Source organism: Haliotis asinina, chromosome 1 (genome assembly GCF_037392515.1).
Source record: "Haliotis asinina isolate JCU_RB_2024 chromosome 1, JCU_Hal_asi_v2, whole genome shotgun sequence".
Lineage (NCBI taxonomy): Eukaryota > Metazoa > Mollusca > Gastropoda > Lepetellida > Haliotidae > Haliotis > Haliotis asinina.
The window spans coordinates 49,031,694-49,054,074 of record NC_090280.1 but is presented as its reverse complement, the minus strand read 5'-3'; the positions used below and the strand labels follow the sequence as shown (position 1 = coordinate 49,054,074).

Here is a 22,381-nt window from a genome sequence, read left to right as displayed (position 1 = left end):
AAGGTGGAAGCTGTCATCCTCAAAGTTGCCGATGCGGATATCTGCCCATCAGATGTTGTGAGGAATCTTGGCGTTCACATTGATTCTTCTTTGACGTTCAATGCCCATGTCAACCAAGTGAGCAAAGTATGCTTCTTCCATCTCCGGTCGATCAGCAACATTCGCCAGTACTTGACTTCTGCAGCAACTCAAGCCCTGGTTCGAGCTCTGGTAACATCCAGGCTCGACTATTGCAACAGTGTTCTTTCTGGCATTAACTCCAATCTGGCTGTTAAACTGCAGAGGATACAAAACACCTCTGCCCGCATTATCAGTAGAACTTCCAAATGTGCCCACATCACTCCTATCCTGAAAGAACTCCACTGGCTACCAGTCAAAGCAAGAATTGACTTCAAAATACTCTGCCTGACATATAAATGTCTTCGTGGCTTGGCCCCTTCCTACCTGTCTAACCTGCTTCACCCATATGTACCAGCCCGCACCCTCCGTTCCAACTCTCAGAATATTCTTGTGATACCCACCTACAGACTGAAATCTTTCGGACACCGCAGCTTCTCCTACACAGCACCAGTCCTCTGGAATGCTCTTCCATGTGATATCAAAGACTCTAAAAGTTTTGACAGTTTCAAAGCAAAACTGAAAACCCACCTTTTCTCAGTATACTTCACATAATTTAACCCATCTTCATCTTTGTACATATTTCTGTTTATTTCTGTAGCGCTTTGAGCATACCTAAGGGCGTGGAAAAGGCGCATTATAAATGTGCATTATTATTATTATTACCTCGGCTCCGTGCAGATCGGTGAATACCTGACCACCAAGTACGCCCTATGGTTGGACATGCGATCCACGGATGATGATAAACTGCCGTATAGATAACGGCAGCGAAGAGATAACCATCCAGATTACTAAGAAGGCTCAACCCGCTGAAATTATATCTGTACGTTATTATGGACGCGCAACTTAATATAGACAATGGGAGATTCGTGCAAGCCATCTACTAGTGGGGGAGACCCCCACACCCCCCTGGGGTACCCACAACTACCCACTGACCCACACTGCGCCATAGTGTGCGGGCAGACTGGCTGTGGGAAGACCGTTTTCGTGTTGGATATGTTAGAGGGTTACTACAAGGATGTGTTCGATAACATCGTTATCATGTGCCCTACTCTGAGCATGAATAAAACGTACGCACGACCTTGGGTGATGACGGACCCGGACGTACACAAAATCGACCCTAGGACACGCCTGCAGGACTGGTTGAAAGCTCTTCACGAGAAATTTAAAGGGGAACCGACGCTGTTCATACTGGACGACTGCAGCGCTAATCGCGAGATAACAAAAAAGAGAGACATGCTATCGTACCTGGCCTTCTCCGGCCGGCATGCAAATCACAGCGTCTGGGTGCTAACGCAGAAGTTCAACTCGGTGTTGAAAGACCTCAGGGAGCAGACGCGATGGGTGGCCTTATTTCACTGCAAGGACAGGGATTTGTTCGAGGCGTGTTTGAGAGAGAACGATGTGATGAGCAAATTAGAACGGGAACGGGTGAAGAAACAGCTCGCTGAAACTAAACACGCTAAGCTCGTACTAAAGACCGACCAACCAGTAGCATATATAGTATGCTAAAGCTAAGCAAAGCTAAGCAAAGCTAAGCAAAGCTAAGCAAAGCTAAGCAAAGCTAAGCATATAGCTATGATATTCGAAGTGTTTGTCGTGTGCAACTTAACCTTCATTTCTCTGTGTTTTGTCTGCATCGGGTATTATATAGTTAAAACTAAATCTTACTTGTTATATTATAAGATGGAGTGTGAGGAATTGCTCAAACAGTTGGTACCTGGGGGTACGGCAGGCCCCACTGTGGGGTGTACCCCCACTGATGACAAGCGAGAGAAACTGGTGGCGTTGGCTGTTGGTGGCAAAGCCAAACATTACTTTGGAGACTACACTCCGGATAAAATTCACAAAATGTCAGCCGAAGAAATCGATAAGCTGTACGCTAGATACGAGTCCCGGCTCGGAGCAGAAATGACAAAGACAATAGGATCGGCTATGACCCAGATATACACCGGTATTGTGTCATACTTCCTTCCCATTCCACCAGAGCGCCGACTTTACCTGTGGGAGGACCTAGATAAAGACCCTTTTATCGAACACGCCGTGAGCTCTATCAGCTGCGAGCTGTACCACAAATATGGTATGTTGTTGGCTCCAGTGACGGCGGCGATTATCACAGCAAAGCATTGTCAATTTGAGAGAAAGAATAATAATAATAGTATAGATGGATGCTGCACAGGAGACCCCTCCCGAGGTGAGGGAAACCCCAGTGGTGGTACCCCCCACACCCCCAACAGTGGAGGAGACCCCTTCACAGGAACCCCCAGTGGGGGTACCCCCAACAGTAACCAGGCAGAAAAATCCTAAGAGAGTAGCTGCCGGTAAAAAACGGTGGTGTAACCAACATAAAGTGGCCAACCCAACCCGACTGTTGTTGGCTGTAGGCGTAACTGCTGCCTTGGCTATCTCGTGGTTATACGTGGGGGTACCCTCCCACAGTGAGCCACCATCCAACAGTGAGCCCCCCACCCCCACGGTAGACCCGCATATCATGTTATAATTTAAATATTTTTATATCATATACATAATGTCTGAGGGGAAAACGTTCGTCAACGACGCATACCACGCCACAGTGGTCGCCAGTCTAGCCGTAGGGTACGCTCGGTTGACTAAAATGGTGCTTAAACAACCAACTATCAAGCTAGATTTCAACCTGCAGGATATGGGTATGCTCATAATGAACCTTGGTATGGCGATGGCCACAAAAGACATCCTAGTAAAACAAGGAATAATACCTGATAATATAATGAAATAAATATAGGATGGCCACGATAGCTATGATGGTCGGTGGGGCGTTAGTGAATGCCCTGGCATTTTCCGGGAGTAATTTCCTCTTCTCGAAACTACGAGATGATCACGCGGCTGAAATACAGGAAGAAAGGAAGCGGCACGATCTCGCTACTGAGAAATTACAAAGGGCACAGGCCGAGTACGATAAAAAACGCCTCCAGAGGATCGATTTTATTAACGAACAACTCACGCGTGAAAACCATGCCGTTCAAACATTCAACGATGTCGATGAAGCAATGAAAGAATACTACCTACTAACTGGTAAACGATTGGAACCGCTCAATAAACCCACACTCGCTCAGTACTACACACCATCCAAGGGACAAATGAATCGTGAACTGGGCTTCATAGTGTTGGGTATAGCAGCTACTGCGTTGGTTGCGAAGCAATTAAATTAAAATACCTATATAAGTAAACATGAGACCCGCTCCATACCGATGCGAATACATACTTATGGGGAAGACCGAGGCCTGTGGTAGGAAATGCAGGAATCAGGGGTTCTGTTGTTTCCATATGGGAAGTCCTAACTACACGTGTTCTGTGTGTGGTATCGGGGTTAAAGGGCACTACTGTCTATGTAAAGCTCACGGAGCGAACGTAGTCAGACATCAACTCATCTACGAGAATAAAAAAGGCTACATAAAAGAACGTAGGCGACTGCTCAAGATAGACTCCAATTACAGTGAGTGAAAGGGTTACCTCCCTTTACTGTGAACCAATTAGACATTGGTTCTCTTAGGTGTAAACACTATGGCTACTGTACGCGAGCTGAAGCGGGTCGCAAAACAGAGAGGTGTGATCGGGTATTCTCGAATGCGGAAGTCAGCATTGTTGAGATTACTAGGTTTAGAAGCCCCTCCTACGGTAACACAATTAAAAGCTCAAGCAAAACAGCTTGGATACACGGGTTATTCAAACCTGGGGAGAGCCAGGTTAACCGCATTGTTATCACATGCCCCCGTAGCAAAACCTCCCACTGTAAAACAACTGAAAGCCGAGGCACACGATTTGGGTTTAGGCGGGTATTCCCGTATGAGAAAACCACAGCTTGTAGAATTATTACGACAGAATAGAGCTATTGACCTACAGTTCATGCGCACTGAGCGCGCTGTAGGCAATTATTTGAGAGGTTGGCGCATGCACGTTGATAGAAACATAGACATTACAGATATCAAGCCTCTGATAGCTGATAAGGTCAACCAGGAACTAAATAACCTAGGAAGTATCAAGTTTCAGATCACAGTGAAAATGTCGCTCGATAAGCAGGTTGGGAGTACCACTGAGTATGTTCAGCCTTACTTCCGAGGTCAACAAGAGGTCGTCACACATACAGAGACCATTGACGCATCAATCGATACCAGTTTTCAGCAGATACGAGAATACCTAGAACGCTACACACACTTGGGGTCCGGGTGGGCTGTAGATAAAATCGATAATGTCTATCTAGACATAGCTAACTACGTGCCGTTCAGAGGCGGGTCATACCTAGCCTTGCCTCCCTACTATAGGAACAAACATGCCATAGTAAACGTTAAGAATAGAGGAAACGATTGCCTGAGGTTAGCTATCAGGTCAGCCTTATTTCCAGCTGGCACTCATTCAGATAGGCTTTCTAGCTATCCCCAAGACGATGGGCTCAACTGGGATGGTATAGATGAACCCACCCCCATATCCCAGATCACTAAAGTAGAAAAACAGAATAATCTGGCTATAAATGTCTTTGGGCACGAAGGTAACTCAACAATAGTACACAGGGTCAACCCGGTGAAGGATCGCCAAGTTATCAATATATTCATGATCCAACGAGGTGAAAAGTATCACTACACGTGGATAAAACATCTCAGCCGGTTGTTGCACGACCAGTCGAAACACGATGGGGAAAAACACTTTTGTGTACGATGCCTACACGGTTTCAGTCGAGCTGATTTATTAGAATCCCACCGGGAGGATTGCCAAGGTGTGGGGCAGACGGCTATACGAGTTGACATGCCTAAGGAAGATAACAAAATCCTAAAATTCAGTAACCACAAGAACCAAATGTCTGTGCCTTATATCATATACGCCGACTTCGAAGCCTTGGTTGTGGGTGGGGATTCCCCCACACCCCCCAGTGGTAGCTTCACCCACAAAACACAAGAGCATAAAGCCTGTTCGTTTGGATACATTGTCGTCCGTTGTGACGGGGAAACGAAAGCTCCGGTAGTGTATAGGGGCCCTGACGCGGCTGAAAGGTTTCTAAAGTGTTTGCAGGAGGAAGAAAAAATTATTAGGAATGCATTGTATAGAATCGCTCCCATGCGTATGACCCGAGTCGACAGGCTAGCTCACGCTAGTAGCACTAACTGTCACGTGTGTGACTCACCACTTAACGGTGATTCGGTGAGAGATCACTGCCACATAACTGGTAAGTATAGAGGCGCCGCTCACAGCGCGTGCAACCTCAAGCTTAAAATCAACCCTAAGACAATAAACATCCCCGTTGTCTTTCACAACTTGAGAGGGTACGACCCACACTTGATCATGCAGGCCATCGCGAAAATCGATGGTAATATAACGTGCATCCCCAACAACATGGAGAGATACATCTCCTTCAGCTTAAACGGACTTAGGTTCATTGACTCGTTTCAGTTCCTCCTGTCGTCACTCGACAGTCTGGTCAAGGCCAACAATACCTTCCCTATCACCGATCGATACACAGACGCCGAGACTAGACCCCTGCTTATGAGGAAGGGTGTGTACCCCTATGAGTACATGGATAGTTGGGTCAAGTTCACCGAGACCAGACTACCCCCTATTGACTGTTTTTATAGCAAGCTGAATGAGGCGTCCGTCTCACGAGATGATTACTCGCACGCGACTAACGTATGGAATAAACTGGGTTGAAAGAACCTGGGTGATTATCACGACCTGTACTTGAGGACAGATGTACTGCTGTTAGCCGACGTGTTTGAAACATTTAGGCGGACGTGTTTCGAGCAGTATAAACTCGACCCCGCATGGTATTACACCAGCCCAGGTCTGACGTGGGACGCCTTGCTTAAAAAGACCGGAGTTAATTTGGAATTGCTCACAGATTACGACATGCACCTATTCATTGAGAAAGGCTTGCGAGGTGGGATTTCCATGGCATCCAAACGATACGCGAAAGCAAATAATCAATACGTGAAAGGTTACGATCCTAACAAACCAACCAATCACATTCTCTACCTCGACGCAAACAACTTGTACGGCTGGGCCATGAGCCAGTATCTACCTACAGGGGGATTCGAATGGGTACCCCACGTTGATGTTATGGGGGTTGCACCAGATTCGAACAAAGGGTATATCCTCGAGGTTGACTTAGAGTATACCAAGGAATTACACACATCACACAACAGCTACCCCCTGGCCCCCGAACGTATGAGGGTTAACCCAGACTGGATGTCTGAGTACCAACATAACTTGTCAGGTGGGCGTGTGACAGACGTTGAAAAACTCGTTCCTAACTTAATGAATAAGACCAAGTACATCGTTCACTATCGCAACCTACAGCTGTACCTGTCGTTGGGTATGAGGCTGACCAAAATACACAGGGTGCTCATGTTCGACCAGAGCCCATGGATGGAGCCCTACATCAGAATGAACACAGACCTACGAAAAAAAGCCACCAGTGATTTTGAGAAAAATCTCTACAAGCTCATGAACAACTCGGTGTTTGGTAAGACTATGGAGAACCTGAGGAAACGCGTGACCGTGAAGCTGGTTCGGTCGAGTGAGGAAGACAAGCTCAGGAGATTGATAGCCAGTCCGGCATTCAACCGTAGTAAGATATTCACAGACAACCTGGTTGCCCTACACATGAAGAAAAGCCACATAAAATTCAACCGGCCTGTTTACGTGGGGATGAGCATCCTCGATTTATCCAAACACCTAATGTACGACTTTTACTACAACGAGCTCAAGAAACAGTATGGCGACAGGTGTGAAGTGCTGTACACTGACACGGATTCCCTGCTGATGGAGATTCGAACCGAGGACGTGTACGAGGACATGAAAAAACACCTCGATTTATACGACACCAGCGACTACCCTAAGACCCATGCCATACACAGTACCGTAAATAAAAAGGTCCTATGTAAGATGAAGGACGAGTGTGCTGGCACGCCCATAGCCGAGTACATAGGTTTGAGACCTAAGATGTACTCCATACTGAAAGCCGACAGTAGTGAGATCCGGAAGGCTAAGGGGGTTAAGAAGTATGTGGTGAAACAACACATCAAACACGCCAGATTCAAGGAAGCCCTGTTCAAGACCCGTACCTTTAGACATAAAATGAACACACTTAGAAGTGATGGACATAAGATATACGGACTGACTATAAACAAGACGTCCCTGTCGCCTATGGACACGAAACGTTGGATAGCTATTGATGGGATAAACACATACGCGTATGGACATGAAAAAATTTGAGGCTATTTACTACAGCCCGCGTGGGTACTGGAAAGCAGCTAGCGCAGTAGATAAGCTAGCTAAAATAGCGCGAGTACCCCCGGAGGAAGCCAAAGCGTGGCTTGAAAAACAAGCCCTGTGGCAGATCTATTTGCCGGCACCACGCTACGTGCCTAGAAGGAGATTCGGTATTAACATACCTAATAGCGTTCACCAGGCAGACCTACTGTTCCTACCCCACGACAAGAGGTACAAGTATGCCTTAACCGTAGTGGACGTAGCCAGTCGTTACAAGGAAGCCGAACCCTTGACCACGAAAGATTCGGCCCAGGTAGCCAGAGGATTCGAACGCATATACAAACGCAGCCCGCTGACGTGGCCAACAGAGCTGCAAGTTGACCCCGGACGGGAGTTCATGGGTGCCGTGTCACAACTGCTAGCCAAACACGATACAAAGGTCAGGCGTGGCACGGCCGGAGCCCATCGCAGCCAAGCCATAGTTGAGAGATTTAATAGGACTTTGGCTGAGCGCTTGTTCGGCTATCAGTATGCTAGGGAGATGGCCACCCCTGGAAAACGATCGACTGAATGGGTCACGAGGTTACCCAAGGTGGTGTCGGCAATCAACCATGAAGTCAACCGTCTCACCGGTAAGAAACCGGCAGACGCTATCAAACTAAAATCAATAGTTGCAGAGTCGGCCGCTCCATTGCGTGGGAAGGAGAAACAGATACCAGATAGGGCCCTAGTGAGGTATCTATACCAGCCGGGGGAACACGAGGGTGATAGCCGTAAGCGGGCCACCGATCCTATATGGTCAGTCAAAACTTACAACATAGATAAAGTGGATATGAAAGCCGACGAACCTAACTTGTACTACTTGAGGGATGGGCCGGGTAGGGGGTTTGTAAGAGAAGAATTATTGATCGTACCGTACGGCACAGTGTTACCTCCAACACACGTTAAGTAGTAGGGGTAATAGTAGCAAGAACTAAGGTCCCAACCAAAGCCTTATTTAGTAAATAAGGCTTTGTAGAGACTTTTCTTGAAAGTGGTCCAGAACTGTCATTCCCTATACTACTATCTTTCTTGATCTTGAAAAAGCAAATGACACAACCTGGAAATATGTCATTTTAAGAGATTTACATGATTTCGGGTTGCGAGGTCGTTTGCCTGAATTTATAGCCAAGTTTTTAAATAACAGACAATTCTAGGTCCGTGTGGGTTCTACCCTGTCTTATCATTACAATCAGGATCAGGGAGTTCCACAAGGCTGTATTTTGTCTGTCACTCTTTTTAGCATCAAGATCAACAGTTTATCTAAAGTTTTAAACGATTCAATTGATGGATCGTTATTTGTGGATGATTTTAATATTTCTTGTCGTGGTAAAAATATGCATACCATTGAACGGCAACTGCAGTTGTGTTTAAACACAATAAATAGATGGTGTCTTGAAAACGGCTTTAAATTTTCTAAATCAAAAACCAACTGCATACATTTTTGTCGTAAATACAAACCACATAAAGACCCTGAACTCTCTCTAGATGGGACGCCCATTAGAGTTGTGAAGGCATCCAAGTTCCTGGGTTTTATCTTTCATTCACGCTTAACGTTTTTACCGCATATTAAGTCACCTAGAACTAAATGGCTGAAAGCACTTGACTTGTTGAAAGTGGTGTCAAATTCTAAATGGGGAGGTGATCAAGCTACTCTTCTCCATCTATATCGATGACTCGTACGTTCTAAATTTTATTATGGCTCCATCGTATATGGTGGAGCCTGCAAAAGCAACCTTAAACTTCTTGATTCTGTCCATCACCAAGGTCTAACATTTTGTCTTGGGTCCTTCAGAACTTCACCTATTGACAGTCTTTACCTTGAGGACGATGAACCATCTCTTGCACAACGCCTTATCAAATTTTCTTTACAATATGTCACAAAACTATACTCTATCGAATCTAACCCTGCTTATAATTGTGTCTTCTATCCTCTTTATGACGATTTGTATAGCAAAAGGTCTCCTCTTGTTCCACCTCTTGGGCTCAGAATAAAGCCGTTTATTGCTGCTGCTGGTATTGAGCTGGACAATATAGCTCCTTTCCGTCTTCTTTCCTCTCCCCCTTGGCAGTTGGTTAGGCCACAGGTTGACCTAACATTCACTACATTTAAAAAATCATAAAGGAATGAATTACAGTATAAACAATAATATAATCAATTGAAACAAACATATAACAATTACAAACCCTTATTTACAGATGGGTCCAAGGATGGTGGCGCAGTTGCTTGTGCTACGGTCATAGGACCCAGAACGATATCTTCCAGATTACCAGATAATACTTCTATTTTTACAGTAGAAGTTAACTCCATATTAACAGCTCTTAAATATACTCAAAGACATCCGAAACGTAAACAGTATATAATACATTCCGACTCTCTTTCTTGCCTTCAGGCGTTTGAAAATATTTCTTGTAAACATTCACTTTTAATTGAAATTATTGAATGGTATAATACACTTGCTACTGGCCAGTACGACATCGTGCTTTGTTGGTTACCCAGTCACGTGTTTATTTCTGGGAATGTGATGGCCGATCTTGCTGCAAAAGCGGCACTCAACAAATCTGTGACACCACTTCTTATTCCATACTCTGATTACAAAGCCACCGTTAGAACTTACATACGTGATCTGATGCAGAAGAAGTGGGACACTCAAGTAGTTATAAATATATTACATGAAATAAAACCATATGTTGGTTACACCTACTTGGGCTGTCAGTCCAGATTCGAAGAGAGGATATTTTAAGACGATGTCGTATTGACCATACAAGATATACTCATGCATACCCTTTAAAAGGTGAGGATGCTCCGTTTTGTATCCCTTGTGATGAGAAAGTCAGGGTCAAGCATATTCTGCTTGACTGTGTTGAATTCTCCATCACAAGGGATCAATATTTCAATGTCAGAACCGTTAAGGATCCTTTTTATAAACGTTAGTTCTCATTTATTTTTTTTAAGAAATGGAGTTTTGAATTATGTGTTCTGTAGATAGATGTATTTTAATTATTGGAAGTTTAAGTTCGTAACTGCTTGTTAGTGGCTGTATCCTCGAAGGGGGTTGAAGTACTGTAAATTTATTGTCCTCCTGAGAGGGTACATAAGTCCACAAACATTACAGTAAATGTAGACTTTCCACTGTTTTTAGTGGTAGCATATGGGTATTTTTGGCTAGATGTGTCTACATTCCTAGCAGCTGATGGGATTATGTGAATCCAGCTGGGGTCCATGTAGGTAGCAAAGGCACTGTAACTCCCAATGGTCCCTAGTATGGTGATCTACCTTTAGTTGTTGGCGATATGTAGCCTGAGTTTATATTGTATTGTCCGAATAGTGATATAAGTTTTAACTTTCCACGCTAGTTTTATTCCCATTTGTGATATTCTAGTTGTTTTACTATCCGTCGTTGACAGGTTTTTTACTATACATATATTTCATTTCAGTATTAATTGTCCTCGTCACGATATGGCTGAGACATTGCCGATGTGACGTTAAACATTAACTCACTCACTCACTGAAGTGGACGTTTTGTTTTTGGGGGGGTGTTTCATAAGTCATGATTGGTGTCATGTGGTTCATCATCCGAGCTCCCCACCCACCACGGAGTATCACAAGGACAATGCTAAAGCAAGCGGGCCTCCTGCTTGCAGCACCAAGGACACCCAGATGATATACTCAAGCAGAAGAATTATAAATAATTAATCTACCAGATTGGCCCATGAGCCATCGCCTTCTGGCATAAGACTCTAGGGAACGTTCATATTATCATAATTCACAATAAAAACAAATTACAGATCACCAGTAGTGTCAATGCCGAAATTCATAACAATTCCAAATCAAATTTGTGCAATGACACATACACAGTCCATGTACAGGGCTTGTCATGACCAGCTGATTGGTTGAATCGGGCCAGTTCAACCACCCGTCTAGGTGAAGTAAGGACAGAAGTGGTGTGTTGGGCAAATGGAACGCCAGTGATAAACAGTTCTCCCAAATCACTTAATTGGTTATCACTATGGTCTTCAATAATTAAGTCATCCTGTGATGCACATTGTGTCCCCGAAAATGACAATATCTGCTTACTGATTGTACTAACTTTCCACCCAGGATGACGACTGTGGCCTCTGACTTTAGTTTCATGAACACACGGTTACTCAAGGTGTCTCAAACACTTAGTGTTTAGTTCCACTGGTCGGTGACGGATTCGTTGGTTGATGACCAGACAGTGGTCACGTGAATGCGTACACATACCTAGCTGCTAGCAGAACAACGTGCAGCAAGACTTGAACAAAGTGTGACTACGTGTTCCAGTCCACCCAGTTGTGAATGAGACGTTTGTATGGGAAAACTATACTTGGTACGCCTAGTGACTGCAAGAGTTGGATGATGACAATAAAGGTGATATTTGCTAATATAGTGCGTCCTTGAGACTGACTTCCAATGATCGAGGTGTGCTTTGAGCATGCATGCGTGATTCACTATAGCGCTATACATGCACATATACCCATGCGATATGAGGATGATAACATGAAACACATGCTGATTAAATATGTGTTTAATCTTTTCAGTATCATGTTGCCAAGCTCGAACCAGACGTGTGATATGACATTTTGGCTAGAAAATCGATAGACAATATAATTTGTGATTACAAAACAAGTCAGGAACAACAGATGAGCGGTGTCCTGAAAATAACTGCCTACAATCAGTAGTGTATCTCTAGTTGTTGAGCCTGTGGTCTACTGTAAACCCTTCATGATGTTACTGCTGTGTTCAAGTAACGGCATGCAGGCTGTTTTAACATCAACTGTGTACCTCCTGACTGTACTGTCCACAGCCACACTGTACCAGCACAAAGGAATGTGGACTTCAGTTGACAAAGAAGATGGGGAAGAGATCCGTCATACTTCGAAACACTGACATGAAGTTGTGCCAAACCGAGTGTATTGAAGAGTCCTTCATATGTTCATGCTGTCATCGTTTGCATGATGAAGCCGACAAGACTGTGACGATGGGAGGATCCAGTGCCCGGCATCACCAGACTGAAAGATATGTTTACTTCATGTAGATGAATGTAGAGTCTGTGAGTTGACATGTAGAATCAAATTCTAAATATTTGAGGCATACCGACATGGCATATTGCCGTTCAGGTGACCGCCAGCAACTGTATAGTACATCATCACTCCAAACAATGGAGATCAACACTGTTTTTGATTACTGCATGGACAACAACTGGATTTACATTAACCCTTCAGATGTCATATCAAATAGTCATGATCCCGTGTGGGCCCGGGATAGAATGTGTCCACAGCACCCTGTTGCTGGTCGGAAGTGGCGACCAAATGGGGCAACCTGTTGACCGTGGGTTGCGTTGGAGGTTGGGATCCTGGTGGTTGAGGGCAATGGGAGCTTGAAACCGTGTTCCTGTTGCTCAACACACCACTCTGGCTCTGACTTCACCTAGACGGGTGGTTGAACTGGCCTGGTTCTATCATTCGGCCCTGTGCATAGATACCATTGTTTGCACACTCACTCACTATTTGGGTCTTGGCCATTTCAACTTCTCATTTCCAAAGTATCGATATATTTCATGCCTAGAGTCCTGTGCCAGAAGGCAGTGGCTCATGGGCCAAAGAGACGCTTGGATTTTGATCATACACATGAACATGTTTCCCAAAGCACAGACTCATGGGCTCGATTCCTAGTTATTCCAATTAAATTGAATCCATTTGCCATATCCAAAGCAATTCAAGGAATTTGTGGTGAAGCTAAGAATGTTTCTCGTCTGCGTGGCGGTTCCCTTCTGGTTGAATGTGCACGGAGACAGCAGTCTTTGAATCTAAATTCGCCAATGTTGATGTTGCTGTGCCTGTGCATAGGACATTGAACTCTTGCCGTGGCATTGTCCGGGACAGAGCTCACTGCCTCATTGACATGTCTGAACAGGAAATTGCAGCTGAACTTGAAAGTCAAGGTGTCACATCAGTCAAACGTTTCTCCACAAAAAAGATGGGATCATTCGGAAAACAAATACTTATCCGTTCACATTTTCCCGGTCAACACTGCCTCAGTTTATCAAAGCTGGTTATTTTAATATCGGAGTGCAGATGTACATCCCAAATCCACTTCGATGTTATAATTGTCAACAATGTGGTCACGGCTCGCGCTCCTGTTCGAACTCTATGGTATGTCACCGTTGCAGTGGCAGCCATGACGGATCAGACAGTGAAAATGATTTTCACTGTTCAAATTGTGGTGACAAACATATGTCCTCCTCAAAACCGTGCCCTCTGTGGCAAAGACAAGCTCAGATTATGAAGATCAAATGTCAGAACAATATTTCATTTGCTGAAGCAAAAAAGTTAGTAGCCCACCAGTCGACACCTTCTTCAAGCGTCACATATGCAGTTGCTGCAGCACACCCTGTCGCAGCTGCATCACTCATGTGCCAGACTGAAATGACATTGATTAGGTCAGATCTGCACCAGTCAACATCAGCACCCTTACTGACCTTCTACAAAATGCACTTCAGAAACACAGACTCAAACTCAAAATGAACTTGTTGAGGAGACAGACAGTCAGTCCGAGCTAACAACTAAGAAACCAGGCACTACTCACATGTCACAGAAAGACAAAAAAAAGATTTAAAAAACAGCAAAGGCCAGGTCAACTATTCCTTCGGAGGTACCTATGCGTAACACATTTGATCCTTTTTGATGATATGGAGGTTACTCCTTCTACAAAGGATAACAGGAGGGATCTCTCTTCCTCCCGTTTACGAGAGCGATGGCCAATTGAACCACCGTGATTCACTTGCCGAACTTGATCCAACGGAACTGCAGAGGACTTAAGAAAAATTATAGTGAGAGACATACCTAAAACATAATGATGTTTTTAACTTACGACAACACATTGGCTACCATTCATTTTCTCCTGAAGGTGACAAAACAACTGGAGGATGTAGTATCTTGGTCAGACAGGACATCATTCACAGTGCTATTCAGCTGAATACTCCTCTTCAAGCTGTTGCAGTCCGACTTACCTTGCGCATTGCTCTTACTTTGTGCTCTTTATATGTACCTCCTTCATCAGCTCTTCGAAAATCTGACCTTCAAAGATCGTATGATCAACTGCCAAAGCCCTGCATCATCATGGGAGATCTCAATGGGCACAACCCTCTACGGGGTAGTACAAACAGGAACAATAAGGGAAAAGTTATTGAAGATTTTATTTCTGATAATAATTTATGTGTTTTTAATGATACGTATTTCCATCCAGCCACTGGGTCATATTCTTCACTTGATCTAGCTCTGACAGAGTCAAACATTTATAAAGAATTTGAATGGTCTGTTCTTGATGACCTTTGTGGCAGCGATCACTTCCATGCTGTCCTTAAAGCTATAAAACCACGTGATAATCCTCCTATATTTCGTTGGAATTTTATGAAAGCAAACTGGCCTTTGTATAAACAATTATGTGTTAAAAAACTAACACCAGACCACTTCAAATGACAGACAGTTTCAAGTTCAGGTGGGTTCTACCCTGTCTGATCATTACAATCAGGATCAGGGTGTTCCACAAGGCAGTATTTTGTCTGTCACACTTTTTAGCATAAAGATAAATAGTTTATCAAAAGTTTTTCACGATTCAATTGATGGATCGTTATTTGTGGATGATTTTAATATTTCTTGTCGTGGGAAAATATGCATACTATTGAACGGCAACTGCAGCTTTGTTTAAACAAAATAAATAAATGGTGTCTTGAAAACGACTTTAAATTTTCTAAATCCAAAACCAATTGCATACATTTTTGCAGAAAATATAAGCCACATAAGTACCCTCAACTATCTCTAGATGGCACTCCCATCAAAGTTGTAAAGGAGGCCAAGTTCTTGGGCCTAATCTTTGACTCCCATTTAACATTTCTGCCTCATATTAAGTCCCTTAAAGCTAAATACCTGAAGGCTCTTTACTTGTGAAAGTTGTTTCCAACTCAAAGCGGGGAGGGGATCAAGCTACCCTCTTACACCTATATCGATCACTGGTCCGTTCGAAACTCGATTATGGCTCCATCGTATATGGTGGAGGCTGCAAAAGCAACCTTAAACTTCTTGATTCTGTCCACCATCAAGGTCTAAGACTTTGTCTTGGGTCTTTCGGAACTTCACCTATTGATAGTCTCTACGTTGAGGCCGATGAACCATCTCTTACTCAACGTCGTATAAAATTGTCTTTACAATACATTACTAAATTATATTCTAATGAATCTAACCCTGCCTATAACTGTGTGTTCAATCCCCTTTATGAGGATTTGTATAACAAAAAGTCTTCTCTTGTTCCACTTCTTGGGCACAGAATTAAACCCTTTCTTTCTTCGGCCGGCATTGAGCTACAAATTATATCGCCTTCCCCTTTTCTTTCTTCTCCTCCCTGGCAATTGGTTAGGCCACAAGTTGACCTAACATTATCATCATTTAAAAAATCAGAAACAAATGACTTACAATATAAACAAGAATGTCATCAATTAAAACATAAATATAGCAATTACAAACCCTTATTTACAGATGGATCCAAGGACGGTGGTGCAGTGGCTTGTGCCACAGTCATTGGATCCAGAACAATATCTTCTAGATTACCAGATAATAGTTCTATTTTTACAGCAGAACCGAACGCCATATTAACAGCTCTCAAATATATTCAAAGACACCCTACACGTAAACAGTATATAATCTATTCCGATTCTCTTTCTTGCCTTCAGGCTGTTGAAAATATTTCTTGGAAACATCCACTTTTAATAGAAATTATTGAATTTTATAATGATCTTGCAACTGGCTAATACGACATCGTCTTCTGTTGGTTACCCAGCCATGTAGGGATCTCTGGTAACACATTGGCTGACCTTGCTGCTAAAGCAGCACTCAACAAATCTGTGACACCACTTCGTATTCCTTACAGTGATTACAAAGCCACCATTGGATCTTATATCCGTGATCTGATGCAAAAGAAGTGGGACACTCAAGTAGGTATAAATAAATTACATGAGATAAAACCTTACATTGGTTATACCCACTTGGGTTGTCAGTCCAGATTTGAAGAGGTTATTTTATGACGATGTCGTATTGGTCACACTAGATATACTCATGCATACCTGTTAAAAGGTGAGGATCCTCCATTTTGTATCCCTTGTGATGAGAGAGTGATGATATTCTGCTTGACTGTGTTGAATTCTCCATCACAAGGGAGTAGTATTTTACAGTTAAAACAATGAAGGATCTTTTTACCAGCGTTAGTTTTCATTTAATTATTGTTTTATTTTTTAAAAAACTGATTTTTTGATTGAATTTTGAGCAATATGTTTCTGTAAAAAGATGTATTTTAATAATTGGTAGTTTCGATTCGTAACTACAATTGTTAGTGGCCGCACCCTCAAAGGGGGTTGAAGTATTGTAAAATTATTGTTCTCCTGAGTGGGTACGTAAGTCCACAAACATTCATAGTAAATTTAAGTCTACCAGGCTTTTAATCGTACTGTTCCTGTTGTTTTAATTTTGGCTAGCATATTGTACACTCGCCAGCAGCTGAAGGGATGGTGGAAATCCAGCTGGGATCCATGCAGGTAGCAAAGGTACTGTAAGTCTCTATGGTCCCTAGTATGGTGATCTACCTTCTGTTCTATAGGCGATCTATAGCCTGTTCTTATATTGTATTGTTTAAATATTGATATTAGTTTTAACTTTCCATGCTAGTTTTAATTCAAATTGTGATACTATAGTTGTTTTACTGTCCTTTGTCGACAGGTTTTATAACACACATATATATTCCTTTTCAGTGTTTTGCTCCTGTCACGATATGGCTGAGATATTGCCGATGTGACGTTGAATATTAACTCACTCACCCACTCTTGTAAACATCCACTTTTAAATGAAATTATAAAATTGTATAATAATCCAGTGCGACATGTTGGTTACCCAGTCACGTAGGCATTTCTGGTAACACAATGGCCGATCTTGCTGCTAAGGTAGCACTCAACAAATCTGTGACACCACTTCTTATTCCATACTCAGATTATAAAGCTGCAATAAGATCTTATATCCGTGATCTGATGCAGAAGAAGTGGGATACCCGGGTAGGTATAAATAAATTACATGCAATAAAACCTTATATCGGTTATACTTACTTGGGTTGTCAGTCCAGATTTGAGGAGGTCATTATGCGACGATGTCGCATTGGCCATACGAGGTATACTCACGAATATCTATTAAAAGGTGAAGATCCTCCGTTTTGTATCCCTTGTGATGAAAGAATCACATTCAAGCATGTCCTGCTTGACTGTATTGAATATTCAATCACAAGGGATGTATTGAACTTTGAAGGATTTTTTTAATAATGTTAGCTCTCATTTAATTATTGCATTTTTAAAAGACTTAGATTTTCTAAATGAATTGTAAATAGATAAATATTTTATTCTTGGAAGTTTGAATTAGTAACTTAGAGTGTTAGTGGCTGTATCCCCGAGGGGGGTTAAAGCACTGTAAAATTATTGTCCTCCTGAGAGGGTACGTAAGTCCCAAAACATTTAAAGTACATCAAAACATTCCACTGTTTCTAATCGTAGAATACCTGTCTTTTTAATTTATGGCTAGATTTCCTGAATTGCTAACGGCTGAAGGGATGATGTAAATTCACCTAGGGTCCATGCTGGAAGCAAATGTACTGTAAGTCCCCATTGTCCCTAGTATGGTGATCTAACTTCTGTCGTTGGTGATATATAGCCCGTGTTTTATATTGTGTTGTCCAAATAGTGATATTAGTTTTAACTTTTCACACTAGTTTTAAATTGTAACTGTGATATTCTAGTTGTTTTACTGTCCTTTGCTGACAGGTTTATTTATGAAATATATATCATCCATTTCAGTGTTAAATGTTCTCGTCACGAAGAGCCCAGAAGAAAAGTCTGAAGAACAACTCTGGTTACATCCTGTGAGTGCCTAGAAAACGCCTAGATGCTCTCACAGTCTAGCCACTCCCTCACGCAATCCCTGTAGGATTTTGACTCAATATTGTTCCATTTTCCCGCGAGATAGTGCGATTTAATCATATATAGCGAAATTTCCTCTGTAAAGTGTTACTTTTCCCCCTTCTAGTGCAATTTTCCCACGTTGTAGTCCGATATGGCAATGTTTTCGAATTAAAGTTCGATTTTCCTGCGAGATAGTGCGATATAGCCACTTAAATGAGAATGTGAGAGAATTGCAATAATTTGTTAGGGGAAAGATTAAGTCCTCAGAAACGTTTGGTCTGTTAGGCGCTTGAAGGTTATAGTTACACGACTGATTGTAACCATTTTTCTGCTGGTGAACAGAGGTAATTTTGAACACACGCACTTGATTAGACACTAAGGTGAGACAACATGTATTAGCTGCCAAACACGGTCGCCCATGGACAATCCGCGCCCAACGTTGCATAACGTCAACTGAATTTTTACCTGAGCTATATGAACAGGACCACATACCATCACAACTCTTTTGACTACATCGATACTGTTACAGACACTGACATGATGACTACATCCATGTTGTTACAGACACTGATGTTTTGATTACATGCAGGTTGTTACAGACACTGACGTGTTGACAACATGCACGATGTTACAGAAACTGACGTGTTCACTACATCCATTTTTTACAGATATTGACGGGTTGACAACATCCATTTTGTTACAGATATTGACGTGTTGACTAGATCTAGGTTGTTAATGACACTGACGTGTTGACAACATCTATTTTGTTACAGATATTGACGTGTTGACGGCATCCATATTGGTAAAGACACTGACGTGTTGACTGCACCCACTATGTTACAGACATTGAAATGTTTACTACATCGCTGTTGTCACAGACATTGACGTTTGGACTATATGCATGCTGTTACAGAGACTGACGTGTTGTCACCATCAGTGTTGTTGCAGACACTGACGTGTTGACTACATCCATATTGGTACAGACACTGACGTGTTGACTACATCCATATTGGTACAGACACTGACGTGTTGACTACATCCATATTGGTACAGACACTGACGTGTTGACTACATCCATATTGGTACAGACACTGGCGTGTCGACTACATTCATGTTGTTACAGACACTGAGGTGTTGACTATATCCATGTTGTTACAGACACTGACGTGTTGACAACATCCATTATCGTATCAGGTATTATTGCAAGACGACATCTTAAAACTTGTGGCATGTCTCTTGTAAAACTATGAATGTTGTACATCTTGTATGTCTCAACGGCACCACTTTAGGGATAACACACCCTTTGCTTTACCATCGATTTTCACGTAATCGTTATTCAGATGTTACTGATTGTTGAAGCCATTTTGAAGTCGTTACTCTACCCAGCCTGCAGAAACTACCGTAGCAGACGACAAAAGGAAAATACAAGAAGAGATATACATGTTACAAGTTACTCTAAGTTCAGTTTGTTTAATAAGTATATAGTTACTTACAAGGCAATCACACACATAAAGTTGGTGACAGGCATACAACGATGAAGGTTTTTGATACGAATTACATAGCTACTTTTGATTAAAAAAGGAGTAATGAATTTACATCAGGAAAGTTGTCCGTCATAACCTGACTCTAGGTCATCACAATGGTTAAGTGGTGAAGTCAATACAAGAAATTCGTATATTGATCGACTATACACAATAAGTTTATGTTCTGAGCTTTTCTGAAGTTGCCACAGACTCTACTGAAATTGTACATGTACTGAAGTTGTAGTGGGCCCTGTTCTGCAGAGTTTCAATCATCGGTGACCAACATGGAAACATGACGATCATAGCTGACCGTGGAACCATCGTAGTCATTGACGACCAAACATGGGACTATCACAATCAGTGGTGACCGACATGAAACCATCACATTTATCGGTGACGGACAGGGATCCATCACAATCATCGGTGACCAGCGTGGAACCACCACAACCATAGCTGACCAACATGGGACCATCACAACCATAGCTGACCAACATGGGACCATCACAACCATAGCTGACCAACATGGAACCATCACAACCATAGCTGACCAACATGGAGCCATCACAACCATAGCTGACCAACATGGGACCATCACAACCATAGCTCACAAACATGAGACCATCACAACCATAGCTGACCAACATGGGATCATCACAACCATAGCTGACCAACATGGGACCATCACAACCATAGCTCACAAACATGAGACCATCACAACCATAGCTGACCAACATGGGACCATTACATCCATAGCTGACCAACATGGAACCATCACAACCATAGCTGACCAACATGGAACCATCACAACCATAGCTGACCAACATAGAACCATCACAACAACAGCTGACAAACATGGGACCATCACAACCATAGCTGACCAACATGGGACCATCACAACCATAGATGACCAACATGGGACGATCACAACCATAGCTGACCAACATGGGACCATCACAACCATAGCTGACCAACATGGAGCCATCACAACCACAGCTGACCAACATGGAACGATCACAACCATAGCTGACCAACATGGGACCATCACAACCATAGCTGACCAACATGGGACAATCACAGCCATAGTTGACCAACATGGGACCATCACAACCATAGCTGACCAACATGGGACCATCACAACCATAGATGACCAACATAGGACCATCACAACCATAGATGACCAACATGGGATGATCACAGCCATAGATTACCTACATGGGACCATCACAACCATAGCTGACCAACATGGGACGATCACAGCCATAGCTGACCAACATGGGACCATCACATCCATAGCTGACCAACATGGAACCATCACAACCATAGCTGACCAACATGGGACCATCACAACCATAGCTGACCAACATGGGACCATCACAACCATAGCTGACCAACATGGGACCATCACAACCATAGCTGACCAACATGGGACCATCACAACCATAGCTGACCAACATGGGACCATCACAACCACAGCTGACCAACATGGAGCCATCACAACCACAGCTGACCAACATGGAACGATTACAACCATAGCTGACCAACATGGGACCATCACAACCATAGCTGACCAACATGGGACAATCACAGCCATAGTTGACCAACATGGGACCATCACAACCATAGCTGACCAACATGGGACCATCACAACCATAGCTGACCAACATGGGACCATCACAACCATAGATGACCAACATGGGATGATCACAGCCATAGATTACCTACATGGGACCATCACAACCATAGCTGACCAACATGGGACGATCACAGCCATAGCTGACCAACATGGGACCATCACAACCATAGCTGACCAACATGGGACCATCACAACCATAGCTGACCAACATGGGACGATCACAACCATAGCTGACCAACATGGGACCATCACAACCATAGCTGACCAACATGGGACCATCACAACCATAGCTGACCAACATGGGACCATCACAACCATAGCTGACCAACATGGGACCATCACAACCACAGCTGACCAACATGGAGCCATCACAACCACAGCTGACCAACATGGGACGATCACAACCATAGCTGACCAACATGGGACCATCACAACCATAGCTGACCAACATGGGACGATCACAGCCATAGCTGACCAACAGGGGACCATCACAACCATAGCTGACCAACATGGGACCATCACAACCATAGCTGACCAACATGGAGCCATCACAAGCATTGGTGACTGACAGGAAAGCATTACAACCGTTGGTGGCCAACAGGGATCCATCACACTTATCTCTGACCAACATCTAATCATCGGCGATCAACATAGAACCATCACATCAATCGGTGACCGACATGGAAAAAACACAATCATTGGTGAGCAACACGCAACCATCTCAACCATAGCTGACCAGCATGGAGCCATCATTGGTGATCGACACTGAAAAAACACAATCATCGGTGACGAACATCGGTCACAATCACCTTTCACAACTC

The 22,381-nt window shown here is 43.2% G+C and overlaps 1 protein-coding gene across 1 annotated transcript in view; it reads left to right on the top strand.

The window, feature by feature from the left end:
* Positions 1–22,128, top strand: part of LOC137273261 (mucin-22-like) — a 47,601-nt gene extending 25,473 nt beyond the window's left edge. Inside the window, exon 3 of the mRNA XM_067805803.1 lies at positions 20,289–22,128. Coding sequence (XP_067661904.1) covers positions 20,289–22,128 — 1,840 coding nt within the window. The remainder of the gene's footprint in view (positions 1–20,288) is intronic.
* Positions 22,129–22,381: the final 253 nt, after the last annotated feature.